The sequence below is a fragment of the Anser brachyrhynchus genome, assembly GCF_964034855.1.
Source record: "Anser brachyrhynchus genome assembly, chromosome: 1".
In the NCBI taxonomy this organism is placed as follows: Eukaryota; Metazoa; Chordata; class Aves; order Anseriformes; family Anatidae; genus Anser; species Anser brachyrhynchus.
This window is the reverse complement of record NC_137694.1, coordinates 25,244,301-25,267,599: the sequence shown is the minus strand read 5'-3', so window position 1 is coordinate 25,267,599 and position 23,299 is coordinate 25,244,301. Positions and strand designations below refer to the sequence as shown.

Here is a 23,299-nt window from a genome sequence, read left to right as displayed (position 1 = left end):
GCTGAAACGTTTTAAATTCAAATTGCAGATTAAAATGAAATAAATCCCTTTTATGGTAAAGCCCTTAATTCTTATAACTTCTCTGTGATATCAACAAATGTAATAGGGAAAATTCATGGTAAACACATGTGGGACCACGAATTTGCATTTCAGAACAAAAATGATAAACAATAACCTTAAAGTAAGCTTATGCAAGTCATTAGAGTATAGCATTAGTTCACTTGTAAGTGAAGCAAACATATTTTTAACTGTGTTGCAAATTTGACCAAGGATATATAAAAGAGGTATGTTTAGGTCAAGTGAAATATTTGTGCAGGTTAGAAACACCACATGAAAAACATAAATACAACAGTTGAAGAGGATTTGTGTGTTCCCCATATTCCTATTGTCCATATTTTCATAAATTCTATAAATCTCTAATAAAGTTATTATTTTGTACATCAGCTTTCCCAGAAACAAAGACTTGATTGTATCTTAGAGCATCACAGCTACAACTTTACTACCATCTCAAACACATCCAGCAGCAAAATTTTAAGTCATTTTTTCTTCCTTTTTTCTTCTCTAAATTTTCCATAACATAATCACAGTCTGGTTTTAACAAAGAGACAGGTATGTGTTTTGTGCTAAATTCCAGATCTTATCTCCCTTGGAAGGAAGTTACGCTATTTACATTCTGTCACAAAAATCTGTCCTCTCTGAACAACTCCACTGAGTCTGAACTCTGGGTTCTCGGGTGCCTTAATCTCTCTGCACAGCTGTTGTTTAATGATCATGAGGGAGAAGGTGATCTCTGCATTGTCCTGACAATGCCTGCCTGGGAGCAGTGAAGATTCATGCCTGCCCTCAAAGTCTGCATCCTTTTCTGCGGCAGCTGTGCTCCTTCAGTCAATCATAGTGTCACTATCTTGGCAAGTTTCTCAGAGTATTTCCTTCCCCTGCTGCCACATTCACCTTCTTTGAATTTACTCCAGGGACAAAGGAGGCTACAAGTGCATGAGTTTGGGAGGAGGGTAACTGCATTATCATCCCCTAACTTTCATCTCTCTCTCTTTTTCTTTTTTTTCTACCTGCTCTATCTGCAGACCCCAACACTCAGAGGACATGTCTTCTGAGCAGCACAGGGGATAGATGGTGTCATATCTCACACTCTTCCGTGACATTAATGTCATAACAGTCATTTATAGCATTTCTTGGTGGAAAGCTACCAGATATGGACCTCTTCCAGCCACAAGGATTTGCTGACCTCATGGGAAAAGGTATGATTGTAAATCTGACAATTATAAAAAGGCAAGATATATCCTTCTTTACAGATAATGAGCTAGAGGCATTTGAAAATTAAAGTGATAGAAGTACTTAAATAATCATTAAAAGAATTATTTTAAAACTTTATTCCCATGCATGCTATGTAATCCAGCATTAAGGATTTTAATAAATAAAAACACAGCAAACAAAACCAGACATTTTCTGAACAGCAAAGCCACTTCAGTTGGTTCCTTGTGCAGTTATGTCTTATAATGTTGCCTCACAAGGTATGTTCACCAACCGAAGCTTCCATGGTTGGGACACTCACGTAACATTGCTCTCGTGTGGATTTTCTTGAGCCTAATAGGTAGCAGGTTCATCCTGCAACCTTTTTCTGAGAGAAAGGAAGAAAAAGAAAATCTATTAGGAACAACGTAACATTTAAGGTGTACACAATTCATCTCTTAAAAGGACTACTTTTCTTTCAAATTGGTTGAAATTAGTCAATTCAACAGAGACAAGTCAGAGTGAAAGGACAGATCTAGAAGTGTGTGCACAAATCCACAGACTGCTCATATAAACTTTATTTCCTTAGGAAGTCAGGATAAAAACATCTCAGTGATTAATACACAAACAGTGATCGCTCATATCCTGCAGACTTTCAGGAAATAACTGAAGCCTGCAAGTATATTTAACTGAGTCTGTAGCAGACAAAATTAACTAAAAGATGGAGATGTAATTGCCTGAGTCTGTACACAAAGTCAAGCTGAAAGATAAATGGCAGTTCCATTTTCCTGTTGACTGTTAAAGTAAATTAATTATCTGGGGTCATGGATTTGTTTCCAGAAATAGGAATGTGAATCTCTGAATTTGAAAGAGTTTGTAATAAGTAGAAAATGAAAGTGATTTCTCAGATAGATTACCATGCAGCCACAATACTTCTGGGCTATATTTGCCCTTTTGAGGATCATTTCACAGAAGTGTGAAGTTTCTGCATAGTGCTGCAGTAGACAAGGGTAACATTATTTATTTGATAGCCTCACCATGCTTTTTTCCTAGGATCTGGCTTTGGTTGGAGTTTCCCATTACATGAAGTTGATTGCCCAGAACAAATACGATCATGCTGTAACCCTTACATGGTACTCAGTCTCAAGACAATTTAGTTATTTAACAAATGTCCTCCAACAGGCATGATGTGCAGTGCAGCAGGAATGACAGTTATTTCCTGCAGTGAGTATGAGGCTATGGATGATGCCCCTGTAGCAGCAAAATGGTGGAATATGGGAGATGGTGGGCTCCATGGCAGCTGGGAGGGACAGCTGGACTGTGAGACAGGGAGGACTGAAAAGAATGGAAAAACAGCAGCAGCAGCACCAAAATAGCAGACAACAAACAGGAAGCGAGGAAGAATTATGGTAAAATAGTTGAAAGCGTGTGAGGAGACCAACGGGCCTGATGCTGACACTGGCAGACAAAACAGCTAAGAATGCTGCTGTTGACAACACATGCTTGCAGCAGTGCACCGTGGTGAATGGATTCTGGCCCATCAGCCAGGATTGCTGTAGTGCAGCAGTGGCAGGTGCCAAAGAAAATCAAATGCCTGTTTTCTAGTAGTTTAAGGGCTGCTCAGGCTGGCGGCTGTATGTAGGCAGTATTGCACCCTTGTCTGGTGCTGCTCAGTTGTCACTGTGTCATAAAATTCTTCTGTGAGAACAGGCTAGCCCTCAGTAACAGACGGGTTTTGCTTTCTACACTCCAAATGTCAGCAATCCTTGCATGCAAAGGGCAGTGAGGCTCCCCTGTAAGAAAACAGAGCACAGGAACCTACCAGCAGTAGCTGAGACCTGAAGTGCCAGTCTAGGGATGGGCTGGGTCGGTCTTTCTCGATTTCTTCAAATCAAACCATTAGCAACCAGTCCTTGAAAACAAAGAAAGAAACAAAACATAGGGACTAGAGGTCTGGAAACACCGGATTACACAACAGTTAAAAATCAGATGCTGAAGAAACTATGCAATAATGAGAGTCCTAAAAGGACACAGAAAGCCCTGAAAACATAAGCAAGATATAGAAGAATGGATCTGGAAAGATCATGGAAAAGGAAAGACCAACTGATTGACAGCAGGTGGAATATGAAGATGGAAAGGAGGAAGTTAAGAGATGTGGCAGACAAAACTACAAGTGGGAAGAGAGAGAAGAAACTAGAATAATGAAAAAAGGACATTACAGAGACCTGGACTGGGAAAGAACAGAAGCAAGGGAGAAGATTTAAGTCTTTACACCATCTGAGAAGTGTACATCAGAACGTGCATCCATGTTTTCTTGTTTGTTTGTTTGTTTGTTTTCCTCTGACACTTGAAAAGTAATGAAACCTATGCAAGCAATTAGCTTCAGGTAGATCACAGGGCAACTGTAATATTCCTTTATACCATCATTATTTCACATGTGATGATATGTTATTTATGTGAGACGTTTGCTGGAGAATTGCCATCAACATTAATGATGTTATATTAACAGGAGAAAAAAGCGACTCCACTGGCTTCCTTGCCCTTCTCTTCTCTGTGCTAAGCAGTTCTGCTGCTGTATAGAAGTTTTCTGAGCAATGTCTAATGCAATTTACAAATTGAATTTCTTTTTACCTTGAGTTCAGTTGGTGTTTAGTTCTTTTTCATTGTATTTGCATCCCAATAAACACTGCCATTAATCCATGTTTCTTTATCATGAGCTGTTCTAATTAGGCTGTTCGAAAAGTTAGGTTAATCAATAGAGTTAATTCTTTACATTTATACACAACAGGAAGCTTTCCATTACAAGAACAGCCTCTTATGTATGACCTGAGTAGCTAATCACTTCTTAAAATGTCAGTTTAAACTCAGTTCCGTCAGTCTGGCCTGATGAGGTGCACTTTTACACACAACCCTGCTGAATTTTGTGTGGCTGCTCATTTAGCTATACCATATGAATTAACATTTGCAGAAATAGAAAATGTGACTGATTCTCCACATGTTAAAGAAAAAAAGATACTGAACAAAGTTAAATTCCATTTTCACTTCTATTCTGCTACTTAATCCCCTCTCATCCCTTGTTGTAAATTAGTAATGATGAACATTTTAAAAGGAAGCTTCCTATTTCTGTAAGAGCCTCTCACATATTTCAATAAACCATGAAACATAAAGGGAGGGACTCAGACTTTTAAGACAGCAGATGTCAACCCCACTAGAATTTTGTCTGCCATTCTGTTGGCAAGCCTGAGTCTCATTTTCTCTTCCCACTAATGTGGACAGGGCACACACTATTACTAAAGGGACTGAGACACAGCCACATGAACTGCATTTCTTAGGTCTGTGCACCATAGCAGACAGGAACTAGATGAAAATATCCTTGCACAATAGCCCTCAGTAATGATTTTACTAGCTATTCCCAAAGCTTGCAAAGATGAGTACGTGGCAAACCCAGGCATGAAAACCGGGGCATAAGAGATCCCAACATCCTGGCTGTCCTAGGATTTTGGTTGTGAGGCAAACAGTAAGAATTTAATTGTGTGACTGTTCTTCAGTTGTAGTTCTAATGGTGGAGTCTTTTTTGTACAGTATTTTTGTATGATATTGTTCTCTTAAACCTGTGCTGCATTATATATGTACACACCCATGTCTACTACAAAATTGTGTGTTTTTTTTTCTTTAAAAATCATTAAAGCCACCACTGAACGTAAAAGAAAGTGACCCCAACTATTCCGATTTTCCCAAATTCCCCTATCTTTCCTCCTAATGAATACAGGATGTGATTACTTTAGCTGTGCTTTTGCATGGACTGAGCTCTCTTGCCACTTCAAACCCTTTCACTAGAATAAAAGTGCAGGTATTTATCTTCCCAGGAAGGATCAGAGCCTTTATCTCCTACAGAACAAAATGGGGCCAAGCAATTTCTCACACAAAATTTCAAAATTATTGTTATTGCTACACCAGTGTGTCAAAAGTTATACATTAAAGACTGATCTGTATGAGCAATAATATACAGATTCTTTCAACTAAGGCTTCTGATGGATAGTAAGTTAGCTTAATTACCTCAAAAAATTGTTAATTGGTATATACAAAACTGTTCTAGCAGTACAGACTAAATGGCTAATGATGAAAGGTGACCACTTACGCACTGCACTTATTTTTTTTTGCAAAGTTAATAGTTATTGTCATTTTTTTTTCCTGATCTATAACGATGTATAAATTAAATAAAAAATGCTCAGCTACATACCATGTGTTTGAGATAACTAACATCAGTCTTTATAAAGGCTATAGACAAAATTTATGCTTCAGTTCCCAAAATTCAATCACTCTTAGCTAATCTCTCACAATATATGAATTTACAACTTGAGAGTAGAATGCAGTTTTCCTTTAGTCCTGACACTCAAAAAACATCTCTTACAAGTTTTTACTCAGACCTGGCCTAAGCATATACTTTCTTTCCTTGCCTAAATGTCCATGGCACAGATGACAACACAAAAATGAGACAAAGAGCATATTAAACACTAGTCTGTTCTGCTGCGCCAACTCTTATATTCTCTGCACCCATACCTGACATCACACAGTCTCTAAAAATTCCTTTCCCCCAGTCAAAAACCACCAAGTTATACTGTAAGCACGCCTGGATAAAAGCAATCATTTTCTTCTATGCATTAGTCCATAACTAGACCAGTAAAATAACGATAAAGCAGAAACAAAATCAAGTATTTGAGGGATTGAAACTGCAAGACAAACTTCAGCCCCAAACATTCTAAAGTAAACTACAGCAGGTATTGTGATCGGATTGCAATCTTTATTATATGCTTGTTGTTTTCTACTGTAAACAGCAATTCTGAAGCCCGGAGAAGTTTCTGTTCTGGCACACTTAGACTTGTTAGTGCCCGTGTTACTGTGAGATGCGAAGCAGGGCAGCTTTTTTCGCATTGGGTCCCTCAAGAGACAACATAAATTAGAGATCTGTTCCCCTCCTCTGTCATTTCTTGTGTTTTTTTTTATGCGACGCTGCCAGCTACGTGCCTTTCAAATAACGAATAAGCACCGAAAATCATAAAATCTGCTTAAAAAGTTGCAAGGTTTCTCTCTTTAGCTGCGCTTGTGATGCTCCGCTCGGAGTTGGCTTCCTGAGGAACTTCGGAGCGGCCTGCGGAGACTCTTTTAAATTTTGCCCTAAAAAGTGAGGGCTGAAAGGGGACTTTGTGGAGAACCGCCCGGCACGGTAACCGGGCCGTTACCCCTCCGCCTCAGGGGAGAGCAGGCATGGCGGGGGGGGGGGGGTAAGACTACATTTCCCGTGATGCCGCGGGGAGGGGGGAGCGCGTCACGGCCGCGGGCAGCCAATCGCGGCGCGGCCGGGGCGAGCGCCGTCGGCCGCCAATGTTGTTTTCGCTGAGTCGGGCGGCGGGTGTTGTTGGCGGCGGCGCCATCTTGGAAGGGACGAGCCCCCGCGAGCGAGAAGCCCCTTGGCGCTGGCCCGGCCGCCGCCATGCTGTATCTGGAGGACTACCTGGAGAGTGAGTGTCTGCGGGGCGGGGGCGCCGGGGGCGAGCGGCCGGGAGCGGGAGGGAAGAAGAGAGGGGGGCGAAGCCGCGAACGGCGAAGCGGCGGCGCCCCCCTCCCCCACGGCGGCGGGAGCCTGCCTGACTGACCGGCCTCCCCCCTCCTCCTCCCCCCCCCCCGTGTGCCCGCAGTGATCGAGCAGCTTCCCATGGATCTCCGCGACAGGTTCACCGAGATGCGCGAGATGGACCTGCAGGTGCAGAGTACGTGAGTCCCGCCCCCCTCCCCGCCTCCTCCGCACCGAGCCGGCCCCCGCCGCTCCCCTCGGCCATGGCCCGGCCCCGCCGCCGGCTCCGGCTGCTGCTGGCCGCGGGAGGCGGCGCTGCGGAGGGCCGCGAGCCGCCGGGACTCGGTACGGGCTCTCTCACAGGCCCGACCCGGCGCTAGGACCCAGCGGGGCTGAGCCGGGGAGCCCCGCTGCCGGGCTTGTGCTGCTCCCTCGGGCGTTGCGGGCGGCGCGTCCCGAGCTCTGTAGGTTTTTGGTCCCTAAGAGCAGTGGCGGTGGTTTGGAACAGGAGCTGTGCCCCACTCTTTCAGCAGGTAGCGGTGCGCTGTTTCTGAAACCTTCCAGCCAGCTCCCCTCACTGTATCGTATGCGAAGGAGCTTTTTGCTTAGGCTCTCGTGCCGTAGCTGACACTTCACCTAACATACAGTCAGTTTATGATTTCTTTGTAAATCCTTATGTGCATATCTGCTCAGATCCCAATACAACACACCGCCTTACACAGATTTCAGGACGTGTTGCCTTTTGATCTTCACTAACAGTCTCATCAGGGACTCATGTCCCGTAACACTCAGTGAGGTGTTGCGGTTGTTTTAATGCAGAATTAACGTGTTCATTTACAACTGAGATGCTAAGGTCTTTGTTAATGAAACTTGTACAACAATTGGCAGGAATTGTCAGCACTGAACACTGTCATAAAGGAGAATGAAAGGAAGAGCAAGGGCTGAAGTAACAAGTGAATGCTGTACATTGATACAAAATGCAGCACCATGCTTTCAATATCTTACCATGTAGGAGCACAGTTGTTGAAATCAATAGCTTAACCTATACTAGTTTGCAGTGAGGTCTCTTGGGTATTTGAGTGGACCTAGCTGCTCTGTGTGATAGGTTATTGACATCTTGAACTGTATATAGGATTTTCTGTATACCATGGCGTAAGCGTTGGCTTGGCTTCTGTACTTAGTTATGGAAACAGATCAGTTGCCCTGTATGAGAGAGAAGACTTTTGAAGTAACTGTTGAGGGAGTGGAACTAGCAACTTAGATAGTTCCACATAAGATGAAACAATCTGGCTTCTGTTCAGTAGAGAGGCAAAGAAACGACTAGTTTCTTGAAGTGTGTTTGAGCACTGAGCCAACCAGCACCATCAAGGTTGCACCAGTGTCGTTTCCTTTGCTTTAACTGGAAGTGGCAAAAATCACTCTTCATGCATACTGGAAGTGGCATGTAACACTGAATATAGTATGCAAAGACCAGCCTTAGGCCTAGAGAAAGTTTTCTTGGACCTTGGTACTTCATTAATTCCTGCACAGTGAGTGACAAGGCATCCAAAGCCATAATGAAACTTCTCGCATCTCTTCAGCAGGCAGTTTGGATATAACATGTGAACTCATAGACTATCATGATGCTGTGTAACAGTGACTTCTTGCTGTGAAGATTCAGTCTCTGAAGCACTTGAGAACAGTGCTTTGATAAGTGATGATGTCCCAGAAAGCTGCAGAAGTCTTACTTGGGAGATAACTGGGCTGTGTATTAGAGTTATTGCTGACTTGGTATTCTGTCCTGTTTGGACCACACAGACTTCTGAAGGGGCAGGTGCTGCTTTTTGTCATCGCAAGAAATATAAGTAGACTGGTGCCTACTGTATGTCCTGATAAGGCTCCTGTGGGAAAAGTGAAGAGAGTCTGAGTTGCAGCTTGATTCTTGAGCTCCAACTGAGAGATTTCCATGTGGAGTATAAAATGTCTTTCTCTGCTTAAGTACAAGTCATGGATTACCAGCCCTCTATGGTAAAATACCAAGCTCTATAAAAAGTTCTCAGTTCTAATAAAATTTCTGGCAATTCTCTTGGGAAATCTGTTCTAAGAAATTAGTATGTCAGAATGTAGTATCACAGTTAGATTAAGGAAAGGGGAAAAAAGCCGACAGGACTTAAGTGTACTGTAGAGAACCTTTCATATAATGTGATAGAGATGATCTGCATTCCCCTTTGCCACGTTTCTGTGGAAGTTTTCACTTAGGCAATTTCACACAGGCCGATATTCCTCCTCAATAAGAAGAGGGAAGATTTCTCATTCTCATGTCTATGGAGCCATTATAATAATCATCACCTGGCTGTTTTCGTTCTAGGAACAGGAGATAGAACATTGTCCTTCAGCTTTGTGAACAAAATTATAGTCATTTGGTTAAAGAACAAAGCTTTTGGAAGCTTCCACGTAAAATGTGTGCTGCTTGCTTGCTGCTCAGTCTTCGTAATCTTCTCTCAGAATAGCACAGTGAAAGTGGAAAATGTTCACTGTAAAGATTCTCCCACTTCTAATCTGTTTTACACCTAAATTTGTTGACTACTTTGTCTGGGTCTAAATAATATTGTAAGTCTGTCACAACTGTTTTGGTTTAGGATTAATTGTTCTCTCTCCAGTCTAAAGTTACTAGTTTACTGTTGGTTCTGATGCTGGAGATTCTCAGCATAGGTGAAATCAATAAATTGTGGATTATTTAGTACGTGTGATTTTTGTTGTTATTATTTACATGACCAACTAGTTCTAGTTGGTGGGTTTTACAAAACTGAGAAAACCTTCAGGCTGTGTCGGCTTTGAAGAACTAACTAATCATATTTGCAGATTCATGAGTTTCTTGAACTAGTTACTTAGTTATTCCACCTCCTCCCTCCACTCCCATTCATATAGGGCAGTTTTAATGTTGGTTTCTAAGATGTTTTTTTACACCCAGAGCCAGAAGTCCATAGGTAGGTGGTGCATTGTCACGTTTAATGTGAAACTATTATCTGGATTGTATCACTGAGAGTCCTGCTTAAAAATAAATAAATAAAATGGCAGTACTTCCCTTTATCTTGAGCTTAGCCAGGCTATCAAAGCTAGTTTGACTGGGGCAGCTGCTTGTTTTTGGAGATACGCAAGCTGTTGCATGCACATACAGCATGCACGTCCAGCTGCTGAAATATTAAACTTGGTGCTTTTTTTTTTGAAGAAGGGTAAAAGGAAAAGAAATCCCTGTTCTCGTCTCAATAAATGACCAAACAAATAACCTGTAGTTGTCGTTTTCCTTTCTTGTAATAGCAAATGTTAGAAAGTTTGTTTTACTTGTAGCTGAGAAATATCATAAGGGGAACATGTAAGTGAGAATCCTGTCCATGGTATCTCATCAGTGCATTTACCCCTCAGTTCTACCATGTGGGGGCTAGGGGTGGGAATACCCTTGTGAGCATTTTCAGTTTGCTCTTACCCTTCCTCACATACTACTGGAGAGGGCCTTGAGGTAAAGGTGGTGACTTGACTCTTCGGTTGCTCTACCCTTTTGAGGCACTAATTTTTTTTCAATTATTTGGTTTTGTATTTGACTGTTTCTCTTAGGAGAACATTTTGTTTCCTGCCCAGTTTGTAACTGGCTAGAATGTTCCAAAGTCAGCAGTCTAGAGCCCTGGGTGAGGAGTTTGGGTCATGCTTTAAGTCACTACCACTGCTCTTAGGGACAAAAAACCTTTAGAACTTGGAGTCCTGCCTGTCCCATGTGGAGAGCACAAGAACCTTGATGAGAATCCTACCAGAATGCAATTCTGCTTCTTGGAAATTAAGGTAAATATTTCCCTCCTCTGTCCGCTGTCACTTGTTTTGTTCTTTTTCACTATAGTAGTTTACACCTCAGTCCTGTCAACTTTGTTTAAGAGCAGTATGCCACTTTACTTTATAATGTTTCCATATGTTAGAAGATAAATATTATCTTAATCTTTTCCTGTGCTACAGATGCAATGGATCAGCTTGAGCAGAGGGTAAATGAATTTTTTATGAACGCAAAGAAAAACAAACCTGAATGGAGAGAAGAACAAATGACATCAATCAAAAAAGTAAGGATATCACAGGAGTGGGTCACATTTTTCTTTTGAGAAAGAAGATAACCTTAGGAAAAAATAGTTTATAATTGATGGAGACTTAAGTGTTTGGAGCTGTGACTTCCCCTGGGCTTGAACAGGAGATGGATAGAACTACCTAAGAGGAGAAAAATGACTGAAAGGTTTCTTTGATCAAGCATTTCTCTCAAGTTTTACCATGTATTTGCTACTATTTTTAAAAAAAATAAAAAAAAAATATTAGGACCTCAAAGTGAAGCAACTAGGTACTAAATTTTCAACTTGGGACATTTTGTTCCTGCTTGTGTGACTTGAAGCTGTGTAAGTTAATTGGCCTTTTTGTTTTTTAAAGGATATTTTTCAAGCTTAGCTTCAGCATTGTCTGTGACTCTGCCCATGTCCTTGTATATAATGTACATATGGTATATGTAGCATTAGGGAGAGAAGAGTGAGAAGATGAATGTGTTTTTCGTTTTGTTTTATCCTTCAGCACTTAGGCATTGGTGGTAGTTAGCAAGGTAGTTCATCACTTTGTCAGGAAAAAAATCCTTTCTAGTCTCCTACACGTTACTTCAGCCCCTTAGTCAGCCAAGGGTTGCTTCCTTAATTAATACAAACAGATGTCCTTATTTAGAAAAAAAAGAAGTGAAAATCAAAACGTTAACTTCACTGCAATAAAAAAATACATTTTTTTGATTTTAGTGGGATCGAGATTTCAGTTAGTTTTCACCTAAGCAAGGCACTTTTCAGTGGAAATCAGAATAAAAAGGCACTTAAGCCTGTTTAAAACTAGAGCTAAAATATGCTTACACAAACTTGCAGAAGTCTTATGTATGGATTTTCAGTGTTTAGAGCACATTTTAAAATTGCATCTTTAGTCAAATTATTTTTTAATTAATCTATAAGTTAAATTATTTTAAAATAATGTATATGGTTTATATTTACATATTTCTCACCATATTTAACTACAGTGTTGAAAAGGCATCCCATCACAGTATTGTGTAGCATCATTTGGAAGGGCAGTAGTATCTGCAATGATCTTAAAGATCCATATGAAGTAAAAATTATCATTTCACATTGAGTCCATAATGCTGTGTAATATAAATCCAAGACTGGTTCTTTTCTTGCAGTGAACCAGCTTGTGAAAGGTAAATGTCACTACTAGGAGAAGTGTCCACATCTTGTAGTTTCACTTTTTCTAAGGCATAAATAAAAAATCGGTGTCTGATAAAGTTCTTATCTAACATTTAGCCCATTGTTGTTTACAATAGAGTTTCACAGTCTTTCTGAAAACTTACTTGAATTTCTACTTTTATCATACATTTTGTGCTGGGTTACAATAGCTTAAAATAACTGAAGTAATTTGGTTACATTCATGATTTAAAAACATTCTCTTTATAACAGGATTATTATAAGGCTTTGGAAGATGCAGATGAAAAAGTACAACTGGCTAATCAAATATATGATCTGGTAAGTAGACAAAAGTTGTGTACTGAACTACCTGAATTTATGCCTTAAGGACTTCTCAACGTTTCAATAAGTATTAAAGCTGTGGTACCTGTGTTATGTCACTTTCGTGCACAAACCTTTTGCTGGTGAAAAACATTTAATATTTTATTGACTTCTAAGAATTTTGTTGCTTGTATGCAAAATGTACAGAAATAAAAACTTTAGATTTCTAAAATTAACATATGCTTTTTGGGGGATTTCTTTGTTTTTTGAAGAGCACCGCAGGCAAGTTACTCTTCCTTGTAGCATGTGCAATTTGAGTTTTAAGAATATTTATTTTACACTTTCTCAGAAAACAAAACCTACAAGTTACTTATTTAAAATACAGTAGACATAAAGCAAATATTTCTTGTCTGCTTTGGTTCTGCTTCAGGCTACTAACGAGTGTTGTAACTTACCCTGTTTTGGTTAGCTGGTAACTGCAAAAACTTGTTCAATTTGCAGTAGTTTAAATATAGATGTAGTATTCTGCTGTATGACTACAGCTGAAGAAAACATTTCAAACATGGTGTTGCTTTAGATTTTGTTGATGTTAAGTTTTGGAACTCAAGAACATGTCATACTTTACTCAAAAGCACATAAGTCTTTACATTTTCAGTTTAGAGACCCTTCTACTCAATACTTAGGCTAACTGACATGCACAGTGGCATACATACAAGTATTGCCATTCAGGAATCCTGTAATTTCCCCATAGCACAAACTCTTCTAAAGGGCGTCATAACACTGTTCTTTCTCTTCCACATTCTATACCCGTACTCACAACACCCCCAAATGCTCTTAACCTTTTTTCTTGAAGGAAATGCTTAACATTGGAACGTTGCATACAGTAACAGGAGGGCTTCTAAGCTGCGAAGCCAATATGCAGTCTTGCTGTATTCTGTAATTCAGTGGGCAATTTAGAAGCAACAGCCCATTTTTGGTGTTAATTCTAGTACAGCTAGTATCTCTGCTGAGTTAGAGGAATGTAGGTGACCAAGAAGTTAAGCTTCTGTGTGTTCTTTTATACATGCTTAGTGCTATATGGCAGAAGATCCCTGGAAGGGAAATACTTAGCAGACATAAGATTAAAAGTGTAGCTATTTGTGTTCCAGAACTGGATTCTATTTACTGTTGCTTTGTCTCAAAAACAGGTAGACCGTCACTTAAGAAAACTGGACCAGGAACTAGCTAAATTTAAAATGGAGCTTGAAGCAGACAATGCTGGTATTACAGAAATACTAGAGAGACGTAAGTATACATAATTTTCTTGGTGGATTTTCTATCACTTTACAAAATTAAAATACCAAAAAAGTTGTTAGTAGCCTGCAATATTTTCACTTGTTTTGAAGTTATACTTTGACCTGCATACCTTTCATCAGTCAGTGATTCTCAAGTTTTAGTTCCAACCTTGATATTTACCAGTAACGTCAAAATACGACTGTGAAATTAGAATAACTTTTTTTCACATAGCTATTGCACTTGTGAATTGCTACAGTAACGTAAAGATTTCTTTAAACCTGTTTGTAATGCTATAGTTATTTAGGTAAGTATTGCAACCTAAGCTTGCCACCTGCTCACCCAAATGAAAGCCTGCCACTTCTTAAATGAAGTGATTGCCACCACATTGAGGAAAGTGATGTTCCAGTTAGAGGCATGGAATGTCAAGTATTTTGGAGAAGAAACCGTCTTGCTTAACAAATAGTGCAGTATTGCAAAGCTAGCATTCAGAATGTAAATGTGATGTAGTGTGACAGGTCTGTGGCCAACTTGGTGTGGAAGAATCCAGCCTGTCTATACCTGTCAGCATTTAGACATCAACTTCAAATGTGATTGTGATAAATTTCGAAGTTTATTTAGCTCCATAATCACAGAAGTCAGTGACTGTTCTTCATAAGCAAGGCTAGTAAAAGGTAACGTAAATCACCTGAGGAAATTAGGAGTAAATATTCTTTGAACTTTAAATTTGCCGTAAAAGCTGTTTCTTTGGACAGTTTGTATGTAATTGCTATTTTAAAATAACAGGCACAAAAAGAAAACTGTGAAGTAAGTGTTTTTTAATGAATTAACGACTGCAGAAAAGGACTACTAGTTTATTTTAGTTGGAATCCAGGCTGAAGTTTTACGATCTGATACTAACTTAAATTGGGGCATTTGTTTGGTGAGGTAGGTAGAATTTCGAAAACTGAAAATATAAGTGTACCACATAGCATATTGCATCTTTAAGATACTTACTATTTAATAAGGTGAAAAGTGTAGAGGCCTCTTAACATTCTTAGCTTTCAGAGTAAATACATATTATTGAGGTTCCTCCAGAGGGCAGCCTTTGGACTAATTCATAACGTGATTAATGTCAGCTCAGCCAAAATACCTCTTTGTGCTATTAACCTCTTCTAGAATAACTTACACATTTTGGTAATAACACTCAAGTACTTTAAAAAGTACTGAAGAAGAAAGAGGTAAGGAAGAAATGTAGAAGCAGCAGGTTTGGAGAAATGGATGTGAATTACTTTCTTAAATTGTCTTCTGTATAAATGTAAATAGCTTAGTTTTGCAGCTAGTCTTTGCTGAATATTGATACATAAGCTGTTGTTTATTGTTCTAATAGGTATTTATGGTCATAGTCCCTCCTATGTTGTAATCGTTGAGGTGAGCGGCTAATATTGCAAGATATGTTATGCTTAGACTTGCGTTTTCCCACCCTCACTCCACCCTTTGTTTTTTGTTTTTTTCTTTATTTCTTATTTGGATTGCCACTGTGTGTATTTTGAACATTAGAGAATTTTGGGTGCTGATATGAAACCGTGAAGGATATTTCTAGTATTTGCGTAGTTTGAGTCAATGTGGAGATTACCTCATTAATACAGTTTATCTGTTAGTGCACTTTGACATTTATGTTCATAAATGTAGCTATGATATTTTTTCAGTTCACATCAGCTCAGATTGTCAGTATTCCTGGTGCAGCATTACAAGCCTATGTGCAACTCATTGGAACAAGTGGCATATTGAAAGCAATGTTGTTCTTGGGTCTCCTTATTGGCCTTGATTTTAAGTTGTTTCAACAGTTGCACAGCAGCAGTCACCAATTTCCATTTTAAAACTGCTCTGTTTTAAAAGGGTTCACAAATGGAAAGTCCTGCTTAACTAACTTAATTTCCTTTTATGACAATAATATACACTTAGATGACCAAGGGAAGCCAGTAGGTGTAATCTTCTTGGATTTCAGCAGAACTTTTGATAGTGTTTCTCATAGTATCCTTCTGGACAAAATGTCTAACATACAGCTGGATAAATTCATAATGCAATGTGCAAAAAATTGGCTGGTGGGTCAGGCTCAGAGGGTTATAGTAAATGGGGTTGCATCAGGCTGGTGACCATTCACTATTGGGATTTGTTAGGGCTCCATTTTAGGGCTTTACTGTTTCCATAAATGACTTGGTGTCCTGGTTCCAGTTAAACCACAACACTTGGATATAGGACCCAAAGGTATACTGGGTAAGTTTGCAGATTTATATTTGTGAGTGTTTGGCCAGCATTCTCAGACAGATGGTTTGATTTTTGGGTGTTCCTTTGTGGAGACAGGAGTTGGACTCGGTGATCCTTATGGGTCCCATCCAACTCAGGGTACTCTGATTCTACTTGATTTTTCCTGGTTTTATTATGGGAAGGATTTGAACTCTGGCAAAAATCCGTCTCATTAAAATAAATGTAACTGCATAATGATTTGGTTAATATTATAAAGACTTAACATCTGAAAGTTAAAATCATGTCAGTGGTGACTTTAAACTTTTCTTTTCTATCCTCTTTACCTCCCTGTTAGGGTCTCTGGAGCTGGATACACCATCGCAGCCTGTGAATAACCATCATGCCCATTCTCACACTCCAGTAGAGAGTGAGTATTTGAGATTAAAAATATGTTCACTTTTTAAGGTTTCTTACTCTGGTCATCAAGTAGTATTAAGTAAAAAAATAAAATAAAAAATTTCGGAACTTGTTTTATTTTCCTCCAAACATTGGGGGAAAAAATGTTATAATGCATTGATGATTTCTATTCAGAAGAACTGCAAGAATGAAATAAGGTTTTGCTGGAGGCAGTTAGTTGAAAGTGCTGTTTTATTATCTTAGTTACAGTTTTACTTTCAAGCTTAAAAAGTTTTGCTTTTAAGTTCCCTTCGTTTGTTCTACGTAGAAAGGAAACACAATCCATCTTCTCACCATAGTGCAACAGATCATGTTCCTGAGAAGAAGTTTAAATCTGAAGCTCTTCTATCTACCCTTACTTCAGATGCTTCTAAAGAAAATACACCAGGTAATCTTAATTGTTTTATATTTTATTACTTTTTTAGAGGGAGAAGAGAAATCAAATTATATTTGTGAATCTCTCTTTTTGAAATTAGAGGTTCATAGTTTTTCCTCCGGGATATTCAGTCATTTGAAAAATGAGAAATTGCAAGCATTGTTACTCATCTGTGTTTTCCATGAAGCTCATCAACTTTACTGTCACTTGACAGCTGCATGTTCACTGTTTCTTTTTATTTACATTGTTTGGAAGACAATAGCAGTATAGTTTCATTCAACCAGTGGTAGAAATAAGAGAGATCTATGTGTTATTTTTGGAAAGAGCCACATGGGCTTAATCTCCCAAGTAGGAAAAGAATTTTCATTTATCTTTTAAGGGTTGCTACAACCTGGCATTCAGCTATGATAAAATAAAATTGAGTGTGGTGTTTTTTAAAACAGGTGAGAAGTCCTTTTGATTAGTGAATAAAAACAAACCACAACTTTCTGTACATTTTCAAAATGAGGATATTTAATAGTTTCTTTTCTGAAAATGAAAGATCATGAGAGGGTACAGTAAGTAAACTACATTTGGTTTTGGAATTTAATGCTAGTTTTAAAGAAGTCTCCTTTGTAGTCCCTTTATTCATTTTTAAGGATTTTCACATGAGATAGCAAATAAAATGGAACTATGTTTGAACAGGTGCCAGTCTGTAGATGGCCATGAAAATCCATGGTTCATTATAATTGTGATTTTTTTTTTTTTTTTTTTTAGTTTTTAGAATTAAGATTGTGCTATTTTAGAAACTGTTAAGTTGTAGATTCTGATTCTTACTGACTACTGTGACAATCGAGAAAAAAGTATTATTTCAACTGAGATTAGGTTTATATAGACACGGCTACCGGGTACGTTACTCAATAGCTGAATATGACAGTGAGGACTGTCTTTCTAAAAGGATTCCTTGCACATTAGGTTAGGGAACTTTTTTTTTTTTTAAGCCAATACTGGCAGTGTCAAGTTATTTTTTTTATAAATATTTTTTTTTAACTTTTTCTTCCAAATGATTGGACAACTCTGGTGCATAAATGGAGTTCCTAATCTTTCACTGGTTGTCATATATAATTCTTCTTAAAATGCAGAGGAATTTAGTTTCATTTTGAATTTCATCAATGTGTTCTGTTCATCAAGGGTGTCGAAACAATAATTCATCATCTTCTTCAAACAATGCATACAATACAAACTCTTCTCAACCATTGGCATCATATAACCTGGGCTCATTATCTTCAGGATCGGGGGCCGGTGCTATTACCATGGCAGCAGCTCAAGCAGTGCAAGCCACAGCACAGGTAATGTCAAAACATTCTTGTCAGCCTGCCGTCCACTGTTGATTAAGAAGAAAGACTCGTGTTTGGTTTTTTTTTTTTTTTACATTTGAATTTCTACAATCACTTTCAGCTGACGTGATTCAGTTCTCATATTATCATCATTGTTTATATGCTACAGTTTCATCCTCTAAAACTTTCATAAAAGGACAGCTTATTTTGTAGCTTTTCCTCTGGGGTATTCTTACCCATTTTTACCACTTACCGTACATCCTTTTGTTAAAAGGATAACTAATCAATCTGTGTGAATAATAGTTAGCATCCTGGTATGTCTTACATAAGAGCTCTCCCGTGCAATCTGATACACTGTCAGTATTCCTTTTAGATGAAGGAAGGAAGAAGAACATCCAGTCTAAAAGCCAGCTATGAAGCATTTAAGAACAATGATTTTCAGCTTGGAAGAGAATTTTCATTATCCAGAGATTCAACTGGGTATTCATCATCAGCTCTGGCATCTACGTTAACACAAACATTAAGTTCATCAAACACAGATTCACGAAGTGGCAGAAAAAGCAAGTAGGTTTTGTTGTTGACTGCGGTTGTGCTTTTAAGAGAGCTAAACTTTCCCTTGAAGGTCATGGGCCATATTAGAAATAATTTGTATTTAGTATTCATGGGAGAAAAAAAGAAACAGAAAGTAGTTACTCTCAGCTGGTCTTTTTTTTGTACAGGACTTTCTTCTTTTTCTCCTCTCACATTTCTTTTTATTTAAGCAAACTCACTTCAAGGTTTTAAATGTTCTGATTTGCTTTTTTGTCTGTTACATTGTCTAGTTTCTTTCCTCATTTTTCTCTATTCTGGAGAGAAGATTTGGCCTAAATGTAAATGTTGGGGATTACTATGCAGCGCTTAGGTTTTGAAATAAATCTGGAGATTTTCTTCATGCCACTTCACAAATAATCACAACACATTATGACATCTGACCATCTAAGACAGAAAACGGAATTAATTTTATTTCTGATTAGGATGAATTTTTAAAGCATTTGAGGACTCTAGTCAAGTTTTGCTTGAAAGAGTTTGTCCCAGAGTGCACAACATTTTAAACTGACTTGCATTTTTTTATTTCTTAATACAGATTTGTGTTCATTCACTGTTCAGTTAGTAATTTTATTTTTAGAAGCATTTTTCATCTACCTATGTCTTGGGTGTCTGACCTGACCTATAAGCAAAGGCGTAGGATTTGTATTCTGGCACTATTCCAGAGGCGCGATTGGTGATGCTGGAGTAGAGATTAGCATAGGATCACTCATCTTCAAAAAACTGTTATCTATTGGATGTGACATATGACATTACTTATATGCAAATTCCTGTTTTATCGGTAATATTTTCTTGATGGAGACTTGAAACCAAGTCTGTCGATTAAAATTCTGTGAAGAAAAACATCCATTAAAGCTATTTGACAGCTTAAAGCTGTTAGGCTATTTTAATCAATGGAATTTATCTTGTACTTGCAAGCTGGTAAGACTGGTTTACTTTGCCAAAGAGATTCAGTTTGACCATCTCAGTTCTTGCAGTTCTTGAGTGAAATCTGTTAGGGAATGCCACTTTGGGATTTACATACTGCAATGCTTCAGTCGGCAAAGAATTGCTTTCAGGTCATTCCACTTGGAAGTAAATTAATTCAAATTATGGCATGCTGTTTTTTTCTTTTTTCCAGAAACAACAACAAATCCTCAAGTCAGCAATCCTCATCATCCTCCTCTTCATCCTCTCTGTCGTCGTGTTCTTCTTCATCTGCACTGGCACAAGAACTATCTCAGCAAACAGCAGTAATACCAGAGTCTGATTCCAATAGCCAAGTTGACTGGACCTATGATCCAAATGAGCCACGTTACTGCATTTGTAATCAGGTAAGAATGTCTTCCAGCCTGAAATAAAACCAGAGTTGCTGTTTCACTGTGGGTGAACTTTCTTCTCTGATTGTTCATTTAAAAAACAGATTTTTTTTTAAATGATCAGAATTTCAATGCTGTAAACAGAATGTTTTTATCTACTTACTTGGTAATATGAATAACAAACTCAACTGTGGAAGCTAAAAACAAAAGTTTTCCTGGGATGTGCCATACTTGAAGAGTTCTGAATTTTTTAGTAAAGACTTCAGGAACTTTTAAATTCAGAATTGAACAAGTTCACAGTGAATTTAATTAAAATTCTAAGTTAAAATAATGTCTGTTTTCTCCTATTTTTTCTTTTATAAAATAAATAAATAATGGTGAAGATACTATTTTTGTAAAAAGGCACCCAGAAATTGAAAGACTGAATGAGAGCACAAGACACTTGCGTATAAAATAAGAACAGGCATTTTAAATACTTTAAAGTATTTGATTTTATTTTTTTTTAAGACTTTATAGAATTCTGTGATTCTTTTGAAGGTATCTGATTGTTTCAAATAGAGCTTGAAATTGCCACATGTGCAAGGGAAATACCAAACATAAAAATGCTTTGAATTCCATCCCTTTGAAAATGTTGATTGCTTTTAATTATTTTTTTTTCTTTTTTACCAGGTGTCCTATGGTGAAATGGTAGGCTGTGATAACCAAGATGTAAGTAATGACGTTCTGAATGTTCACAAGAGAGGCCTTGTGCATGTAACTTGCTTACAGGAACTGCTTCTCTTTAGAATTGTTTTTACAGTAGCGTGCTTCTTACTAGTTTTCAGTTTTAGTGAAAACACTTACAGAATGGTAAAGATCTGTGGTTTTAGTTTGCTTGTTTTCATAGAATTTTACTTGTGATAGATGTTTAAAGAAAAAAGCAAAATCCCACACCTTCTCTGTCTCTCTGTTTTTGTAGTGCCCAATTGAGTGGTTCCATTATGGATGTGTTGGACTGACAGAAGCACCAAAAGGGAAATGGTACTGTCCACAGTGTACGGCTGCAATGAAGAGAAGGGGCAGTAGACATAAATAAATGTCTTAATCTGGAAAACAAATAGAATACTAGAGGTTTTTTAGAGGACTTGGGTAGGGGGAGAAACTTCCACCACACTTCTTTGCAACCACTTAAAAAAGGGTTAACATAGCAGTCATAAGATCTTGAACTATTGATTTTTGCTGGTTGTGTTTTAATATTGTAAGTGAATTGTTTATGCACATTGATGTGCTGCAGATACTATTCCAGTGAGCCTTGGATTGTTCCAGTGGCCAACATATGCAGACATTTGTACTATCAAACCATTTTCTCTAAGCAATGGGCATTCTACAATTATTCAATCTTCAAAATTCTGATAAGTCAAGATTTTAAATGTATGTTTTATATTCAACAGATATATTCTGCTGCATGTACTGTACTCAAGAGCTGTTATGTAACACTATGTATATAAATGGTGCAGAAAGTCATTGCTTCTTAAAAAAAAAAATATAAGACAATGGTTTTTAAAATGCCTTTATAGCTTTGGTTCTTTATGAAACTTAATTCAGCAGGCTGAAGAAAATGGTTCTTGTATACAGCGGGCTGTTGTCCTCTAGGGTACTTGAGTATGTAAAAACAAAACAAAAAATGCTGTAGGATAAAACAAACTTGTGCCATTAGTCTTTATATGTTTCTGCTCCAGAGAAGGTGCAGGCCATAAGAGGAAAAAAAGGTGTTAAAGTGATGATAAATTTTTATACCAAATGTGTTTATTTTTTTGTGCAAGTAATCCTTTAAATTTGAATTGTATTAGGTGTTAAAATAAAACAACCTCAACTCCTCGAATTAATGTTTTCTGTACATTTTTCAAAAAAGAAAAAGGTTGTTCCTAAAATGATCTCAAAGGAATATAGCAAAGTTTGCATGAGAAATTCCTGCCATATTCTTTCCTGGACAGTGATATTCATGTAAAAGTCAACACATGGTGCAGGAAGGAAGTAATCCAGCTGTAGAATCCCTGGAGGTAACAGGGAATATCATATTAGGAAGCCTAAATGGAGGCCAATAAATGTTTGGATCTTAAAGACCTGATAGTTGAGCGTTGTACATCTTGTAGCACAGAATCAGTTTATATTTAAATGGGAACCTGTTAAAAGTTACTAGCCTTGACTGTTAATATAATGGAAAGATTTTGGATTTTTCATTCCATCTTGTTTATTTTGGGTATAGGTTTTAGATTTCCTTTCACGGAAAATTTCCTTTTGTTGTTTTTGTGTGTCTCTTTTATGCAGCAGCGCTGAACAGAAACAAAATTATTGCTCCTTTTCACATCCTTCTTCCTTCCACTATTAAAAAAAAATGTTCCATTTGGAGTAAAGATTTTTTTTTTCATAGCACTGAGATTCTTGTTGGGCTGTCAGGGTAGTTTTCATGGACCTTCATGGTAGTTTCCCTTGAAATCTTTCCAAACACATGTAGAGGGAAGAAGGGAGAGAGAGAAAAATAGTATTTCAGTGCATGACTGCAAATAATGTCAAGGAAATAGAGTTTGGATTATTAGTATTAAGAGTACATGCAGAAAATACAGGCTTTATCTAAACGAAAATGAAAGCAGGCTTCTGTTACAATATTTATTTTTAAAGAAGAAAGTAATCATTTTAAATTCATATACTGGGGAAAAGTAGATGAATAAGAAAGAAAACATGATTATGGATAAAAAATTGTCTTTTGTAAAAGATTAAGATATAAGTTGATTTAAAAAAAAAGCAAAGGGCAATGTAACTAAGGTTCCAGTAAAACTAGAATTACTCTGAACTTAGCCTACTGTGTATGCATTTCTGTGGAAATCTAAGTCTAAAAAACACTTCAGGACTAGAATATCTGGTTTTGAGTGAGGCTATTGAGACCACAGAGATAAGAGAAAGTATTTGTTCAATTGGAAACTGGTGCCATGCTGTGAATTTAAGTTAAATAGGCAATAAGTAATCTAGACTTCTTTGGACTGAATGTTTGAGTCTCTAGGACTAAGAACTAAATTCATTAAGAATTAAGACAATAGATAGCAAACTCCTTCACTCTGGTGGTGACAATACCTAAGATGGTGCAGAGTCTGCAAATCCAAAAAGAAGTTTCAAGTTTTAGCAAACTGGTTTGCTGTTTCATCTGACTATATATACATAAATATATATACACACACACGCACACACTTTAATGGAGCAGGTAGGTAGAGAGTTCAAAAGAGGAAAAAAAAAATGTCCGCATTAGTACATGAGCATTTTGTTTCTAAGTTAAGAAAACAGAAATGGACGAATGTGGAAAAAAAAATGCAATGCACAAGTTAAAAATGTAGAACATTAAAGCCTCTACATGCTTTTTTGTTTTCTTCTAAACAGGAAGC

General features: G+C 37.8%; 1 protein-coding gene across 3 annotated transcripts; it reads left to right on the top strand.

Annotated features, from left to right (window-relative positions):
* Positions 1–6,607: 6,607 nt before the first annotated feature.
* On the top strand, positions 6,608–21,747 carry ING3 (inhibitor of growth family member 3). 3 transcript variants are annotated; one of them, XM_080590978.1, is made up of 13 exons: positions 6,657–6,767; positions 6,945–7,016; positions 10,528–10,633; positions 10,802–10,902; positions 12,310–12,375; positions 13,545–13,641; positions 16,211–16,282; positions 16,580–16,699; positions 17,858–18,015; positions 18,377–18,567; positions 19,709–19,901; positions 20,556–20,594; positions 20,845–21,747. In XM_080590978.1, exons 4-13 carry the CDS (start codon positions 10,807–10,809, stop codon positions 20,959–20,961), a joined length of 1,149 nt encoding a protein of 382 aa, XP_080447104.1. In that variant the 5' UTR covers positions 6,657–6,767; positions 6,945–7,016; positions 10,528–10,633; positions 10,802–10,806; the 3' UTR covers positions 20,962–21,747. The 3 variants fall into 3 exon arrangements, with proteins under 3 accessions (XP_080447103.1, XP_080447102.1, XP_080447104.1); XM_080590977.1 differs by lacking the exon at positions 10,528–10,633 and having other exon boundaries at positions 6,608–6,767; positions 17,957–18,015; XM_080590976.1 differs by lacking the exon at positions 10,528–10,633 and having other exon boundaries at positions 6,608–6,767.
* Positions 21,748–23,299: the final 1,552 nt, after the last annotated feature.